General features: G+C 49.8%; 1 protein-coding gene across 2 annotated transcripts in view; it reads left to right on the forward strand.

The window, feature by feature from the left end:
• Nucleotides 1–9,554: 9,554 nt before the first annotated feature.
• RIPK2 (receptor interacting serine/threonine kinase 2) overlaps nucleotides 9,555–15,846 on the forward strand; it is an 86,442-nt gene continuing 80,150 nt past the window's right edge. The window contains exon 1 of one of the 2 annotated variants that reach the window (XM_063924069.1): nucleotides 9,555–9,950. In XM_063924069.1, coding sequence (XP_063780139.1) covers nucleotides 9,703–9,950 — 248 coding nt within the window. In that variant the 5' untranslated portion in view covers nucleotides 9,555–9,702. The remainder of the gene's footprint in view (nucleotides 9,951–15,846) is intronic. The other variant, XM_063924067.1, reaches the window with a different exon arrangement.

Here is a 15,846-nt window from a genome sequence, read left to right on the forward strand (position 1 = left end):
CGGATCATTGCTGTGCAATAGATTTTACAAAGAATCCATTCGCACAGCCGATCGCAAGAAGATTGACAGAAAGAAGGCGTTTATGGGTGTAAACTGACCGTTTTCGGGGGAGTGTTTGGAAAAACACAGGCATGTCCAAGCGTTTGCAGGGCGGGTGTCTGACGTCAATTCCGGGACCGGACAGGCTGAAGTGATTGCAGCGGCTGAGTAATTTCAGACCTAATTAGAAACTGCACAAACTGTTTTTGTACTGCTAGGCTGCACAAGCGTTCGCACACTTGCACAGCTAGAATACACTACCCTATGGGCGGCGACTATGCGTTTGCACAGCTGCAAAAAGTAGCTAGCGAGCGATTAACTCGGAATGACCCCCTATGTTCTGTTCCCCATTGCACTGCTGCTGTGCAGAAAGCATCCTCAGAACTCCCAATATTTATGATATTGCAAGCGGAACTGCCGATTTAGAAAAAGAGATGTGGTCTATTGAAAAGGGGGCGTGGCACTGCGGGAGTGCCACAATTGCAAGCCATGCCCCAGTTTTCATCACTTTGGGGGCATGCTCAGCGCTCTGGAAGCTGCTGGCATGACCCAGTCTTTCTGTTTTCAGTTAATAGATACTGTGCGCATGTGCACAGCTTCTATTCACCGCTCAGTGAGTCATAGGAGCCTCTCAACTACCCCCCCAACCGCGGGACACTGCGGCCGGCGGGTGGGATAGCGGAACAGTCCTAAAAAAAAAAATCGGGACAGTTGGGAGGTATGCATCCATGTTCTTTTCCCCATTGGACTGCTGCTGTACAGAAAGCATCCAGGTTATTTCCCCCATTTCACTGCTGCTGTGCAGAATGCATCCAACATGTCGACACCATAATGTCGACATTAGATTGATGGCATGGTTTATACTGCTCAGAATGTCAACATATTTACAATGTTGACTTCTGAAATGTCACCATGTGAAATGTTGACATCCTGCGGATGCCGATGGTTAGGGCTAGGCACTGCCGGGTGTATTAGGGCTAGGCTGTGGGGGGAGGTTAGGGTTAGACTGCAGGGGAAGGTTCAGGTTAGGTACTAGGGTGAGGGTTAGGGATATGGGGGTTTATACTTACCGAAACACTGGAGCATCGGAGGTCTCACCCGGAACAGTACCAAACGTGACTGCCGAGACCCGGAAGAGATGCTGGAGCAGCTGCAGCTGTTGGGAGAAGGAAAGAGACCAGTAGCGGATCTTGCCACGGGCAAGCAGGACTTTTTGCCGAGGGCGCCGCACCAGGGCAAGATCCGCTGCTGCTGTGCCCCCCGCTGCCGCTGTGAAAGAAAACTAGACGCTACGTATCTAGTTTCCCTTCGTGGAGAGGACCTTTGCTGTGCGGTGCGCGATGACGTCATCGCGCACCGCACATCATTTCAGTCTGTACAGGGGGCGTAAATGACCACGCCCCCTGTACGAAGCCACGCTCCCTAATGCCGCCCGGGGCGCACAGAGCCCCAGAACCGGCCCTGAAAGAGACCACTAGCTCACTAGCTTTTCTAATGTGAAATATACAAGTGAGCGGATGTAATAGTTTGCAAGTTGTAAGCTAGCTGGAATCGCGACAGAACAACTTGCTAATGCAGTTATTCCTCTGTGGGCCTGATTCATGTTTGTACCCAAACCCGAAGGTTTGCGTACAAATACTACGGGAGTCTGCACATGTGCAAAATAGGTCTTGCCTGGTCCTTCACAGTCTTCTGTCAGCCACAGCATGATTGACATCCTGCAGGCTGCAGCGTTAGGTGGGCGGTGCGGAGGGGCAGCCCAGCACCGTTATTCAAAATGGTGGGTCGTGTTGCCCCACGTTTTGATGGCATGACGGGTCCCGGGTCTGCATTGTCAGACTTCCTGGACCCCATTGTCCTATAGCCAGCCTACATAAGTTTTAGCGTACGCCGGGTGGCCTGTGCCTGAAATGAATCTCAAGTCGCGACCGATGATTGCAATGGTGATCTGAGGTTGCATCTAGGATCTCGCTAATGTAAGCAGGATGCATCTATTTCCTACAGACACCTCCACAAGTGTTTTGCAGCACACACATTAGAACAATACAGGGTATACAGAACTTAACATCACAGAAAAGTAATACAGAGCACGGGTAACAATTAGCACCACTGTTCTCAGTACACAATACAGCTGAGATGTCAGGAAGCAAAGAAGTAATCGGCATAGTACTGGGGGCGGGCAGCCATTGGAAGAGATGAACAGTCACGAGCAGGAGGAGATGCAGGTAGACAGTCACTGAGTAGGAGAGAGCTGTAATTAAAGTGCAAGAGAGGAGGGCTGTGAGAACTGGAGGGAAGAGGGCCCTGCTCAAAGGAGCTTACAATCTAGGGGAAGAGAGAGAAAGACAGGTGACATGAGGTACAAGCAAGCGGAAGGTGGCCTGCTGTCAGGAAGTAAGCGAGCAGAGATGGCCAAGGCATGAGGATGGGGGAGCGACCTCAAGACTGGGTTATGCAGAAGGGTAGGCCTTGATGAACAGGTGAGTTTTCAGTGCCCATTTGAAGCTTTGTAAGGTCGGAGAGAGTCTAATAGAGCGAGGGAGCTCCATTCAGTGTAGGGGGCAGCACGGGCAAAATCTTGGATTCACGTATGGGATATAGTGACCACGGTAGATGAGAGGCGAAGGTCATTGGCTGACCGGAGTGGGTGAGCGGGACTATGCAGGGAGATGAGGTTTGGAAATGTATGGTGCAGTGGGATTAGAGTGAGCCTTGTATGTGAGGGTGAGTAGTTTGAAGAGGATACTGTGGGGTAGTGGGAGCCTGTGTAAATTTTGTCGAAGGGGAGTGGCAGATGTGGAGCAGAGGGAGAGGAAGATAAGTCTAGCTGACTTAGGGGCCTGACTTAGGGCGGATGGCATGTGATAAAATTGCCCGACTCGCACTACGATGACTGATTACATCACAGGGATGTATCAGTCATCGCATGCAGGGACAGAGCTTGCGATCTGCGGACCCCCTCCCCGCAGGATAATTTACTTATCAGTCCAGGGAAGCAGCCCATGCTGCTCCTGCTGGGCTGCCAGGCGCTGGGTCCTGTGTGCTGCGGTGACCCCCGGTGCTGTAAAGTGTGCTGCCGCTTTGTAGCATCACTTTACTGCACCGGGTTCACAGCACAGCATATGGGGGACTTGGCTCCCAGAAATGGTCACCGGAGCAGCAGACACCGGCTCCCTGGACCTGTACTGGTAAGTATGTTTCTCTATCGTCCTAGTGGATGCTGGGGTTCCTGAAAGGACCATGGGGAATAGCGGCTCCGCAGGAGACAGGGCACAAAAAGTAAAGCTTTTCCAGATCAGGTGGTGTGCACTGGCTCCTCCCCCTATGACCCTCCTCCAGACTCCAGTTAGATTTTTGTGCCCGGCCGAGAAGGGTGCAATCTAGGTGGCTCTCCTAAAGAGCTGCTTAGAAAAAGTTTAGCTTAGGTTTTTTATTTTACAGTGAGTCCTGCTGGCAACAGGATCACTGCAACGAGGGACTGAGGGGAGAAGAAGTGAACTCACCTGCGTGCAGGATGGATTGGCTTCTTGGCTACTGGACGATCACAGGTACAGCCTGGATGGTCACCGGAGCCGCGCCGCCGGCCCCCTTGCAGATGCTGAAGTCAGAAGAGGTCCAGAATCGGCGGCTGAAGACTCCTGCAGTCTTCTAAAGGTAGCGCACAGCACTGCAGCTGTGCGCCATTTTCCTCTCAGCACACTTCACACGCAGTCACTGAGGGTGCAGGGCGCTGGGGGGGGGCGCCCTGGGAGGCAAATGTAACCTATATAAAGGCTAAAAATACCTCACATATAGCCCCCAGAGGCTATATGGAGATATTTAACCCCTGCCTGGATTCACTAAATAGCGGGAGACGAGCCCGCCGGAAAAGGGGCGGGGCCTATCTCCTCAGCACACGGCGCCATTTCCTCTCACAGCTCCGCTGGTCAGGACGGCTCCCAGGTCTCTCCCCTGCACTGCACTACAGAAACAGGGTAAAACAGAGAGGGGGGGCAAATTTATGGCGATATTTTGATATATATAAAGCAGCTATAAGGGAGCACTTATTATAAGGCTATCCCTGTTATATATAGCGCGTTTGGTGTGTGCTGGCAAACTCTCCCTCTGTCTCCCCAAAGGGCTAGTGGGTCCTGTCTTCGTTAGGAGCATTCCCTGTGTGTCTGCTGTGTGTCGGTACGTGTGTGTCGACATGTATGAGGACGATATTGGTGTGGAGGCGGAGCAATTGCCAAATATGAGGATGTCACCCCCTAGGGAGTCGACACCAGAATGGATGCCTTTATTTATGGAACTACGGGATAGTGTCAACACGCTAAAGCAGTCGTTTGACGACATGAGACGGCCGGACAATCAATTAGTGCCTGTCCAGGCGACTCAAACACCGTCAGGGGCTGTGAAACGCCATTTGCCTCAGTCGGTCGACACAGACCCAGACACAGGCACTGACTCCAGTGGTGACGGTGACGAATCAACCGTATTTTCCAGTAGGGCCACACGTTATATGATTTTGGCAATGAAGGAGGCGTTACATTTAGCTGATACTACAGGTACCACTAAACAGGGTATTATGTGGGGTGTGAAAAAACTACCTATAGTTTTTCCTGAATCAGAAGAATTAAATGACGTGTGTAATGAAGCGTGGGTTGCCCCTGATAAAAAGCTGATAATTTCAAAGAAATTATTGGCATTATACCCTTTCCCGCCAGAGGTTAGGGAGCGCTGGGAAACACCTCCTAGGGTGGACAAGGCGCTAACACGCTTATCTAAACAAGTGGCGTTACCCTCTCCTGAGACGGCCGCACTTAAAGATCCATCAGATAGGAGGATGGAAAATATCCAAAAAAGTATATACACACATGCAGGTGTTATACTACGACCAGCTATAGCGACTGCCTGGATGTGCAGTGCTGGGGTAGTTTGGTCAGAGTCCCTGATTGAAAATATTGATACCCTGGACAGGGACAATATTTTACTGTCGTTAGAACAAATAAAGGATGCATTTCTTTATATGCGTGATGCACAGAGGGATATCTGCACACTGGCATCACGGGTAAGTGCTATGTCCATTTCGGCCAGAAGAGCTTTATGGACGCGACAGTGGACAGGCGATGCGGATTCAAAACGACATATGGAAGTTTTGCCGTATAAAGGGGAGGAGTTATTTGGAGTCGGTCTATCAGATTTGGTGGCCACGGCTACAGCCGGGAAATCCACCTTTCTACCTCAAGTCACTCCCCAACAGAAAAAGGCACCGACTTTTCAACCGCAGCCCTTTCGTTCCTTTAAAAATAAGAGAGCAAAGGGCTATTCATATCTGCCACGAGGCAGAGGTCGAGGGAAGAGACAGCAACAGGCAGCTCCTTCCCAGGAACAGAAGCCTTCCCCGGCTTCTACAAAAGCCTCAGCATGACGCTGGGGCTTCTCAAGCGGACTCGGGGACGGTGGGTGGTCGTCTCAAAAATTACAGCGCGCAGTGGGCTCACTCGCAGGTAGATCCCTGGATCCTGCAGATAATATCTCAGGGGTACAGGTTGGAATTAGAGACAGATCCACCTCGCCGTTTCCTGAAGTCTGCTTTACCAACGTCCCCCTCCGAAAGGGAGACGGTTTTGGAAGCCATTCACAAGCTGTACTCTCAGCAGGTGATAGTCAAGGTACCTCTTCTACAACAAGGGAAGGGGTATTATTCCACTCTTTTTGTGGTACCGAAGCCGGATGGCTCGGTAAGGCCTATTCTAAATCTGAAGTCCTTGAACCTGTACATAAAGAAGTTCAAGTTCAAGATGGAGTCACTCAGAGCAGTGATAGCGAACCTGGAAGAGGGGGACTTTATGGTATCCTTGGACATCAAGGATGCGTATCTCCACGTTCCAATTTACCCCTCACACCAGGGGTACCTCAGGTTCGTTGTACAAAACTGTCACTATCAGTTTCAGACGCTGCCGTTCGGATTGTCCACGGCACCTCGGGTCTTTACAAAGGTAATGGCCGAGATGATGATTCTTCTTCGAAGAAAAGGCATATTAATTATCCCATACTTGGACGATCTCCTAATAAGGGCAAGGTCCAGAGAACAGCTAGAGATGGGATTAGCACTGTCGCAAGAAGTGCTAAAACAGCACGGGTGGATTCTGAATATTCCAAAATCCCAGTTAATGCCGACAACTCGTCTGCTGTTCCTAGGGATGATTCTGGACACGGTTCAGAAAAAGGTTTTTCTCCCGGAGGAAAAAGCCAAGGAGTTATCCGAGCTTGTCAGGAACCTCCTAAAACCAGGAAAGGTGTCTGTACATCAATGCACAAGAGTCCTGGGAAAAATGGTGGCTTCTTACGAAGCAATTCCATTCGGCAGATTCCACGCAAGAATTTTCCAAAGGGATCTGTTGGACAAATGGTCAGGGTCGCATCTTCAGATGCACCTGCGGATAACCCTGTCTCCAAGGACAAGGGTGTCTCTTCTGTGGTGGTTGCAGAGTGCTCATCTATTGGAGGGCCGCAGATTCGGCATACAGGATTGGATCCTGGTGACCACGGACGCCAGCCTGAGAGGCTGGGGAGCAGTCACACAAGGAAGAAACTTCCAGGGAGTATGGACGAGCCTGGAAACGTCTCTTCACATAAACATTCTGGAACTAAGAGCAATATACAATGCTCTAAGCCAGGCAGAACCTCTGCTTCAGGGAAACCGGTGTTGATCCAGTCGGACAACATCACGGCAGTCGCCCATGTGAACAGACAGGGCGGCACAAGAAGCAGGAGTGCAATGGCAGAAGCTGCAAGGATTCTTCGCTGGGCAGAGAATCATGTGATAGCACTGTCAGCAGTGTTCATCCCGGGAGTGGACAACTGGGAAGCAGACTTCCTCAGCAGACACGATCTTCACCCGGGAGAGTGGGGACTTCATCCAGAAGTCTTCCACTTGCTGGTAACCCGTTGGGAAAGACCAATGGTGGACATGATGGCGTCTCGCCTCAACAAAAAACTGGACAGGTATTGCGCCAGGTCAAGAGATCCGCAGGCAATAGCTGTGGACGCGCTGGTAACGCCTTGGGTGTACCAGTCGGTGTATGTGTTTCCTCCTCTGCCTCTCATACCAAAAGTATTGAGAATTATACGGCAAAGAGGCGTAAGGACGATTATCACCGAATTTGGCGAAAATATGTTGCGTGGTGCGAAGATCGGAGTGCTCCGACGGTGGAATTTCAACTGGGTCGATTCCTACATTTCCTGCAATCAGGATTGTCTATGGGTCTCAAATTGGGATCTATTAAGGTTCAAATTTCGGCCCTGTCGATTTTCTTTCAAAAAGAATTGGCTTCAGTCCCTGAAGTCCAGACCTTTGTTAAGGGAGTGCTACATATACAGCCTCCTGTGGTGCCTCCAGTGGCGCCGTGGGATCTCAATGTGGTTTTGGACTTTCTAAAATCTCATTGGTTTGAACCACTAAAGAAGGTGGATTTGAAATATCTCACATGGAAAGTGACCATGCTTCTAGCCCTGGCTTCGGCCAGGAGAGTGTCAGAACTGGCAGCTTTATCTTACAAAAGCCCATATCTGATTTTCCATTCGGACAGGGCAGAACTGCGGACTCGTCCGCATTTTCTCCCTAAGGTGGTGTCAGCATTTCATCTGAACCAGCCTATTGTAGTGCCTGCGGCTACAAGTGACTTGGAGGACTCCAAGTTACTGGACGTTGTCAGAGCATTAAAAATATATATTGCAAGGACAGCTGGAGTCAGAAAATCTGACTCGTTGTTTATATTGTATGCACCCAACAAGATGGGTGCTCCTGCGTCTAAGCAGACGATTGCTCGTTGGATCTGTAGCACAATCCAACTTGCACATTCTGTGGCAGGCCTGCCACAGCCTAAATCTGTAAAGGCCCACTCCACAAGGAAGGTGGGCTCATCTTGGGCGGCTGCCCGAGGGGTCTCGGCATTACAACTTTGCCGAGCAGCTACGTGGTCAGGGGAGAACACGTTTGTAAAATTTTACAAATTTGATACTCTGGCTAAGGAGGACCTGGAGTTCTCTCATTCGGTGCTGCAGAGTCATCCGCACTCTCCCGCCCGTTTGGGAGCTTTGGTATAATCCCCATGGTCCTTTCAGGAACCCCAGCATCCACTAGGACGATAGAGAAAATAAGATTTTACTTACCGATAAATCTATTTCTCGGAGTCCGTAGTGGATGCTGGGCGCCCATCCCAAGTGCGGATTATCTGCAATAATTGTACATAGTTATTGTAAACTAATTCGGGTTATTGTTGAAGGAAGCCATCTTTCAGAGGCTCCGCTGTTATCATACTGTTAACTGGGTTTAGATCACAAGTTGTACGGTGTGATTGGTGTGGCTGGTATGAGTCTTACCCGGGATTCAAAATCCTCCCTTATTGTGTACGCTCGTCCGGGCACAGTACCTAACTGGAGTCTGGAGGAGGGTCATAGGGGGAGGAGCCAGTGCACACCACCTGATCTGGAAAAGCTTTACTTTTTGTGCCCTGTCTCCTGCGGAGCCGCTATTCCCCATGGTCCTTTCAGGAACCCCAGCATCCACTACGGACTCCGAGAAATAGATTTATCGGTAAGTAAAATCGTATTTTATTTAATAAAAAAAAATAATAATTCCTCCACTTTGATCAGCTGATCACTGTAGCCCAGTCTCCACTCAGCTTTCTCTGCCAGGGGCAGAGAAAGCTGGGCAAATGCCTGCCTATCGGAGTGCTGCGCTGTGATTTCGCCAGCCCGAGCTGGCGAAATTATCACAGGGCACACTGCAGTGTTTTTTCACATTTTTTCCCCCCGTAAATTCGTCCATATCGCATTTCCCATTATAAGTACGGGGAATGCGATGTGGCTTACTAAAAAAAAAGTGAATTAAAGGGTTTGGAGCAGTTTTTCATGAAAACTGCTCCAAATGCCCTTTAATATATTGGAGTGATACTAAAATAATATGAAAAGACACCTTTTTTGAATTATTTTAGCAAAAATTATGTTAATAAATGGGCCCCTTAGTTATGTAATAAACTAAGGTAGGTGTGGTTAACTCAGAAGATTGTCTAATATAGGAGTAATAACTAGGGATCACAAGTATCTTACCCCCAGCTACATCACAATCTGGGGATTTCTACTATTTTGGGGATTTTCAGGTAAACTTAGAGTAAGGATAATGTCACCCGGTAACGGAAGCTATAGTGCTGGGGAATTACGTACTGTATATGACATTGCGAAATCATTGTAAGAAAAAAGAACTGCATTTCCTTTTCCTGCAGGCAGTGACTGCTGTGTTTGCTGTACTCCGTAGAGAACAAGTGCCTACAAATACAGTACTGCACCAATCACATGAAAAACAGTCACTTAAAACAATGTTTTATTTCCCGTCTCCTACATTACGTTTAAATCTATTCTTTCTCTTCTATTTTCCTAAGTGTGACAGCAGCAATGTGTGACAAAACAGGAACTTCCAGTTCTCTTCTCTGGTTTCACTTTCACCTACAGTAGATGAATGCATGGCTGAAATACACAGGGGGAGGAGAGGGAGGGAGCTGTGTGTGTGGTTTCTGGCTCTTCCAGGAAGAGGATGTACAGTATCAGTAGTAACAAGACTCATACACTGGACTGGCATTATATCTGACGGTGCTTTGCATCACGGAATTGTTTCACAAGATGGACAAAGCAAGTGACAACAGTCAGGAACTTGGGTCTTCATCTTCTGAACATTACCAAGTGGACAACTTGTTGATAGAGCCTTCTAGTATCTGTAGCAATCTGCAAGGTATTCCTTACCAAAAGCTTACAGACCTAAAGTTTATTAACAAGGGAGCTTATGGGACAGTATGCAGAGCCTTTAGTTCTGACTGGAGGATACCTGTGGCTGTGAAGTTCTTCCCAACAGAGCGCCATCTAGTGGACAGGTGGGTGTTATCTAGTACTACAGTTACTGTATGTACTTACTGTATGGAATTACTGTAAATGCAGAAATGTGATGGCGAAATTTAGTTTAACTGAAAGTTATCTATACATATAGCAAAAAAAAAACTGTAAAGGTTGTGATACCAATTTTGTTCTCTAGAAATATACTTCTAGGGACTGTTTCTGAACTATGGAGAGGAAAAAAACATTTTGGAGTTCCAGCGTCACGCAAAAACTATTGGATCATGGTTTCACTATTGTATAGTTTAGTGACCTAGAAAAAAACTGAGATATGTATGATCTCAATGTGACATCAGCATAACTTCCAACATCTGAAGTTTTCTAAATTGGGACTCCCTCGTGTGGCAGAGCAACATGCAATCAAAAAGGGGGCATGACCTATTGAAAAGGGGTGTGGCTTCGCCGTTCGTCATTTAGGGGGCATGTCCTGTGAGCTGCTGGCATGCCTCCAGTCCCTCTGTCTACCATGAATAGACACTGTCTACCATGATTAGACAGAGCAGCTAGTAACAGGAGCCTCCCAACTCCCCCACCACCACCACCACCACGGGACGCTGCGGCTTGCGGCTGTGACAGTGGGACAGTTAAAAAAAAACAGGACTGTCCTGCAAAAAATTTTGCGGAACAGTTGGGAGGTGTGCATCAATAGATGAACAATAAAGGAAAAACCAGATGCTTGTCGCACTGAATGTTGGTGTACCGATCATGCTTTTGTGGAAGTTGATTATACCCAAGTTATGCAACAGAACCCAATTTACAGTGACTGCCCTGCAGAGGTATCTAATTGCAGCAAAGATTCTAGCGGGATGTGACACAGGTGAGACTGTGTTTATACCATGAATACCCCTTATCTCCAACCATTTTCCTTTTCAATTCAAGTGTCTGAAGTTTCCTGTAAGCGTCTGCTTTGCAATGACGATCAACAAGTCGCAAGGGCAAATGCTCAGGGCTGCATGCGTAGATCTCAGGACCAGCTGCTTCTCCCATGGGCAGCTTTACGTGGCTTGCCCATAAGTTAGTAGCTCCAAGCAGCGGCGTTTCTAGAGAGGAGGGGACCCGTGTGCAGACTCTGTGTGTGGGCCCCCTCCTCACCTGTAACCGTCACTGCCGCTGCTAGCGCTCTCAGCGTATGCGCAGGACTCCTAAAAATGGTCGCCGCACCATTTTTCCAGAGTCCTGCACATGCGCTATAGACTCCGGCACTGTGCCAGAGTCTCTAGCGCTCAGTGCGCTAGCAGCGGCGGTGATGGTTACAGGAGAGGAGGGGGCCCACACACAGTCGCCGATGGATGCCGGAAAGGTAAGTATAGAAGAAATGGGTGCGGTGTGGGCCCCCTCTGGACCCAGGGGCCCATGTGCACCGCACACACTGCACCCATTATAAGTACGGGGAATGCGATGTGGCTTACTAAAAAAAAAGTGAATTAAAGGGTTTGGAGCAGTTTTTCATGAAAACTGCTCCAAATGCCCTTTAAAATATTGGAGTGACACTAAAATAATATGAAAAGACACCTTTTTCGCATTATTTTAGTAAAAATAATGTTAATAAATGGGCCCCTTCCAGCGACGTTTAGGAGACTGTCGCTGGAATCCCGACAGCTGGCATTTTGCAGACTGCCGGCATCCCGACACCCGCCCCAGCCCACATCGCGGCGAGCGCAGCGAGCCCACAAGGGGATCCGCTGCCTCGTTGCCGGTATTCCAGAAGTTGGTATACTGACAGCCGGCATCCCGTCTGCTGGTATATCATACCGAACTGCCCATACGTTTGTTTGGGGAAGCCCAAAAAAGGAGACTAAAGAAGAAGAAATCAGAGGTTTGTCTGCAGAAATCCACTTGCAGAATTACATGAAGCTGTGGAAAGCCCTTTTACCTCAGGTGACAGTTCATAAAGAGCTTTTCACATCTTTATAAATAGAGCACCTAGTCTCAAATTCTCTGGAGCCCTTATGGCTATGTGTGCCCTGTTATGGTATTAAGTAGAACACTTCAATAAATGGATACCCTAATAAAGTGGTTCCCAAACTTTTTTGAACCATAGCGTACTAGGGTATCAGAATTTTTTTTTCACGTTACCCCTAGGCCAAAAGTTATGTTTATACTGTATGTCAGGCCTAATTCAGACCTGGATGCTGCAGCAGCAGCATTCGCAGACTGAAGGCCGGTGAATTGTGCGCACGCGCAGAAGCTGCACTGAGCGTATGCACACAGCGAGGTGCAATGCCATCTCACTTGTGTGATCAACACAACACTGCCCGGTGGTCGGGATGCAGTCAGCATACCGACGCCAGGATGCCGGCAGGGTAGCGAATGCAACGAAGCACCTTGCGAGCTCGCTATGGGTGTCGTGGACACCCATGAGTGGGTATAGCCCTGGGCCCCTGCCGGCGTCCGCGTCGATATGGTGACCGCCAGGATCCCAACCACCAGTCACCTGACTACATCCCGTTCTCACATTACCATTGTCCAGCCTTGATCTTCTTCCAGGAAGTGTGAATCAATGTGGATGAAGAACAGGATAGTGCATGGTGACACACTTAGCATACTGGTGCCCATACAATACAGTGTGCAAATGGCCGTCTGTGAAAAAAAAAAGCTGTAAAAGAAGATGTTGGATGTAAAATTCTTAGTGTACTGTACAGTAGCTTTACAATGGCAGGGAAATAAATATCATTAAAATTAATGCAGACTAGGCTATATTTCATGAAAAAAAATGTTTTACTCCTCTAGGTCCCCTTCATTTCCGCATAGCCCATTAACCATGTGACTGAATAAAACAAATAAATGTAATTTCTTTTGCGTCCTAGAGGATACTGGGGTCCCATTTAGTACCATGGGGTATAGACGGGTCCACTAGGAGCCATGGGCACTTTAAGAATTTGATAGTGTGGGCTGGCTCCTCCGTCTATGCCCCTCCTACCAAACTCAGTTTAGAAAATGTGCCCAGAGGAGCCGGTCACGCTGATGGAAACTCCTGAAGAGTTTTCTGCATTTATTTTTTATGTTTGTTATTTTCAGGCAGGGCTGGCTGGCATCAGATTGCCTGCTTCGCGGGACTTAGGGGGGGGGGGGGGGGGGGGCAACCTCTTGAAGGGTTGATGGTCCTGTTCCCCACTGACAGGACACTGAGCTCCTGAGGGAACTATTCGCAAGCCCCACCACGGCGAGTGTACATTCCCGCAGCACGCTGCCACCCCTAATAGAGCCAGAAGAATGAAGAGTGGTGAGTACTAAGCTGGCGTCCTGGGTAGAGGGTCGCCGGCCATTATGGCGGCAGGAGGGTACGGAGACGCACGGCTTCTAGCCGGGCGGAATGCGTCTCCAGACATAGTACACAGCTGCGTCTCAGTACACTGTACACAGTACCCACACTGGCAAAAACAGCCTTAAAACGTTTTTCTCTCCATTTTAAGGCACCAGATTACCTCAGCCAATATAAAAAAAGCGGTAAGACCGCACGCCATTGAAGGGGCGGGGCCTTCACTATGAGCGGATCCAGCAGCTCACCAGCGCCATTTTCCCTCTGCAGTGGACACAGACGCTGACTGACAGGGACGCGCAGCTCCTCCGGAGAGACCCCAGATTACCTCTGCGGTACCAGGGCATCATAGCAGGGGGGAAAGCGATTATTAGTGTACTAAGTCCCCTATCAAGGTACTTAGTATGCGACCCAGCTAAGCTTGGCATTAGCAATAAGAGCACGGTGGGGGCTGGCTCCAAATAACTCTGTGTCTCCCTGAAGGGCTCTTTGTGGGTTACTGTGCTTAACCTTGTCCTATGTGTGTGCTGTCACATTTACATTATGTCAGGCAAAGAGTGTGTTTCTTGTACAGCGGAGAGTTCCTCTTCACCAGGGGGCTCAATACTGGGTACTCAGGGCAGTGCACCTTCCCAGAATAGTGGGGATGAACCGGAGTGGGTTAATTCCTTTAAGGGAATGATCTCAAATATTTCTACAAAACTATCCCGCAATGAGAAAAAGACGCAATACTTAAGACAGACTGTGGATGAGTTTAGAGACTCAGTCCCCAAACCAGCGTCTCAATCCCCTCCCATTTGTCTGCAAAAACAATCTCTGGCCCATATCCTGCTATCACTGACCTGGTCGAAGGGTGTTGTGGACTCGGGGCTTCTTCCGGTGACTGGGAAGAGGAACCGCTACTGGGTCGCAATAGAGATGGCCGGATGTAGGTCTTCTTCATACAGGATGAAGACGGTAAGCAGGAAGCACAGAGGAATGCTTGAAGGTCTCCTGAAAAACAAGACTAGTAAAAGTGCTAAGTGCTGAGGTACAGAGGTGCTGGTGTTATTGAGGTACTGAAGGCACTGAGATGCTGGAGGTGCTGAGGCACCGAGGTACTGAGGTTCTGTGGCACTGAGGTGCCGAGGTACTGAGGTGCTGAGTTTCTGTGGTGTTGAGGCACCGAGGTGCTGAGGTTCTGTGGTACTGAGGTGCTGAGGCACCGAGGTGCTGAGGTTCTGTGGCACTGAGGTGCTGATGGCGCTCAGGCGCTTGGAGGCACGGAGGTGCGTGATGGCGCTCGGGCGCTTGGAGGCACGGAGGTGCTTGATGGCGCTCGGGCGCTTGGAGGCACGGAGGTGCTTGATGGCGCTCGGGCGCTTGGAGGCACGGAGGTGCGTGATGGCGCTCGGGCGCTTGGAGGCACGGAGGTGCGTGATGGCGCTCGGGCGCTTAGAGGCACGGAGGTGCTTGATGGCGCTCGGGCGCTTGGAGGCACGGAGGTGCTTGATGGCGCTCGGGCGCTTGGAGGCACGGAGGTGCGTGATGGCGCTCGGAGGCACGGAGGTGCGTGATGGCGCTCAGGCGCTTGGAGGCACGGAGGTGCTTGATGGCGCTCGGGCGCTTGGAGGCACGGAGGTGCTTGGAAACACTGAGACACAGGAAACACGGGTATACTGGAAGGCACAGCGGAAACAGGAACAAGGGAGCTCTGGAGATCACGGCTTCTGACAGGCAGAATGATGATACACAGGCGCCGGCTCCCTGCTCGGCGTCTGGCTTTGAACCTCCCGCCTTAGTCTGATTGGCGGAGCGGGCAGATGACGTCAGCCCCGCTCCGCCTACCTAATCCAGAACAGTATGGCGGCGCACTTGCTCCGGGAGCCGCCGGAGAGACCCGCCGACCCGACGCCGGACCCCCGAGGCCGCCGGAGGAGAGAGACGCCAGGCCATCCAGGACACCCGCAGAGGTAAGCGCGGCCGCCGCTGCCCGCGGGGTGTGACACCTGCAGTCTGACTCTGATGCTGACGGGTCAGACATGGAGGAGGGTGAGGGGGATTTGGAGAGGGGATGTGCTACTCTGTCACAGGGAATAGAGGCTCTTGTAGAGGCTATCAGAGAGGTTCTGCAAATTCCTGATAAGGTGTCAGAGGAGTGTAAAAAAAGAAGTCCTCAGTCACTTTTCCTGTGTCTAAGGAATTTAATACCCTGTTTGAAGAACCGTGGGTTCATCCTGATAAGAAATTTCAAATCCCTAAAAGGTTACTCTCATCTTTTCCTTTTCCTCTGGAGAATAGGAAAAGATGGGAAAATCCACCGATAGTGGACGCATGAGTCTCTAGGCTGTCACGAAAAGTTGTATTGCCTGTCCCTGGTGCAGCCTCCATAAAAGACACGGCTGATTGTAAAACTGAGACTACACTCAAATCATTGTCCACAGCTGCTGGGGTGGCTCAGACACCCACTATTGCATGTGCGTACATCACAAAAGCCATTGCTAAATGGTCAGGTAACCTAATTGAGGGGTTAGATTCCTTGTCTAGGGGGGATGTTGTTTTACTCCTGCAGCATATACAGGACTCTGCGAACTTTATGGTGGAAGCCATAAAAGAGATAGGCTTGCTTAATGCACGCA

The sequence above is a fragment of the Pseudophryne corroboree genome, chromosome 5, assembly GCF_028390025.1.
Source record: "Pseudophryne corroboree isolate aPseCor3 chromosome 5, aPseCor3.hap2, whole genome shotgun sequence".
NCBI lineage: Eukaryota > Metazoa > Chordata > Amphibia > Anura > Myobatrachidae > Pseudophryne > Pseudophryne corroboree.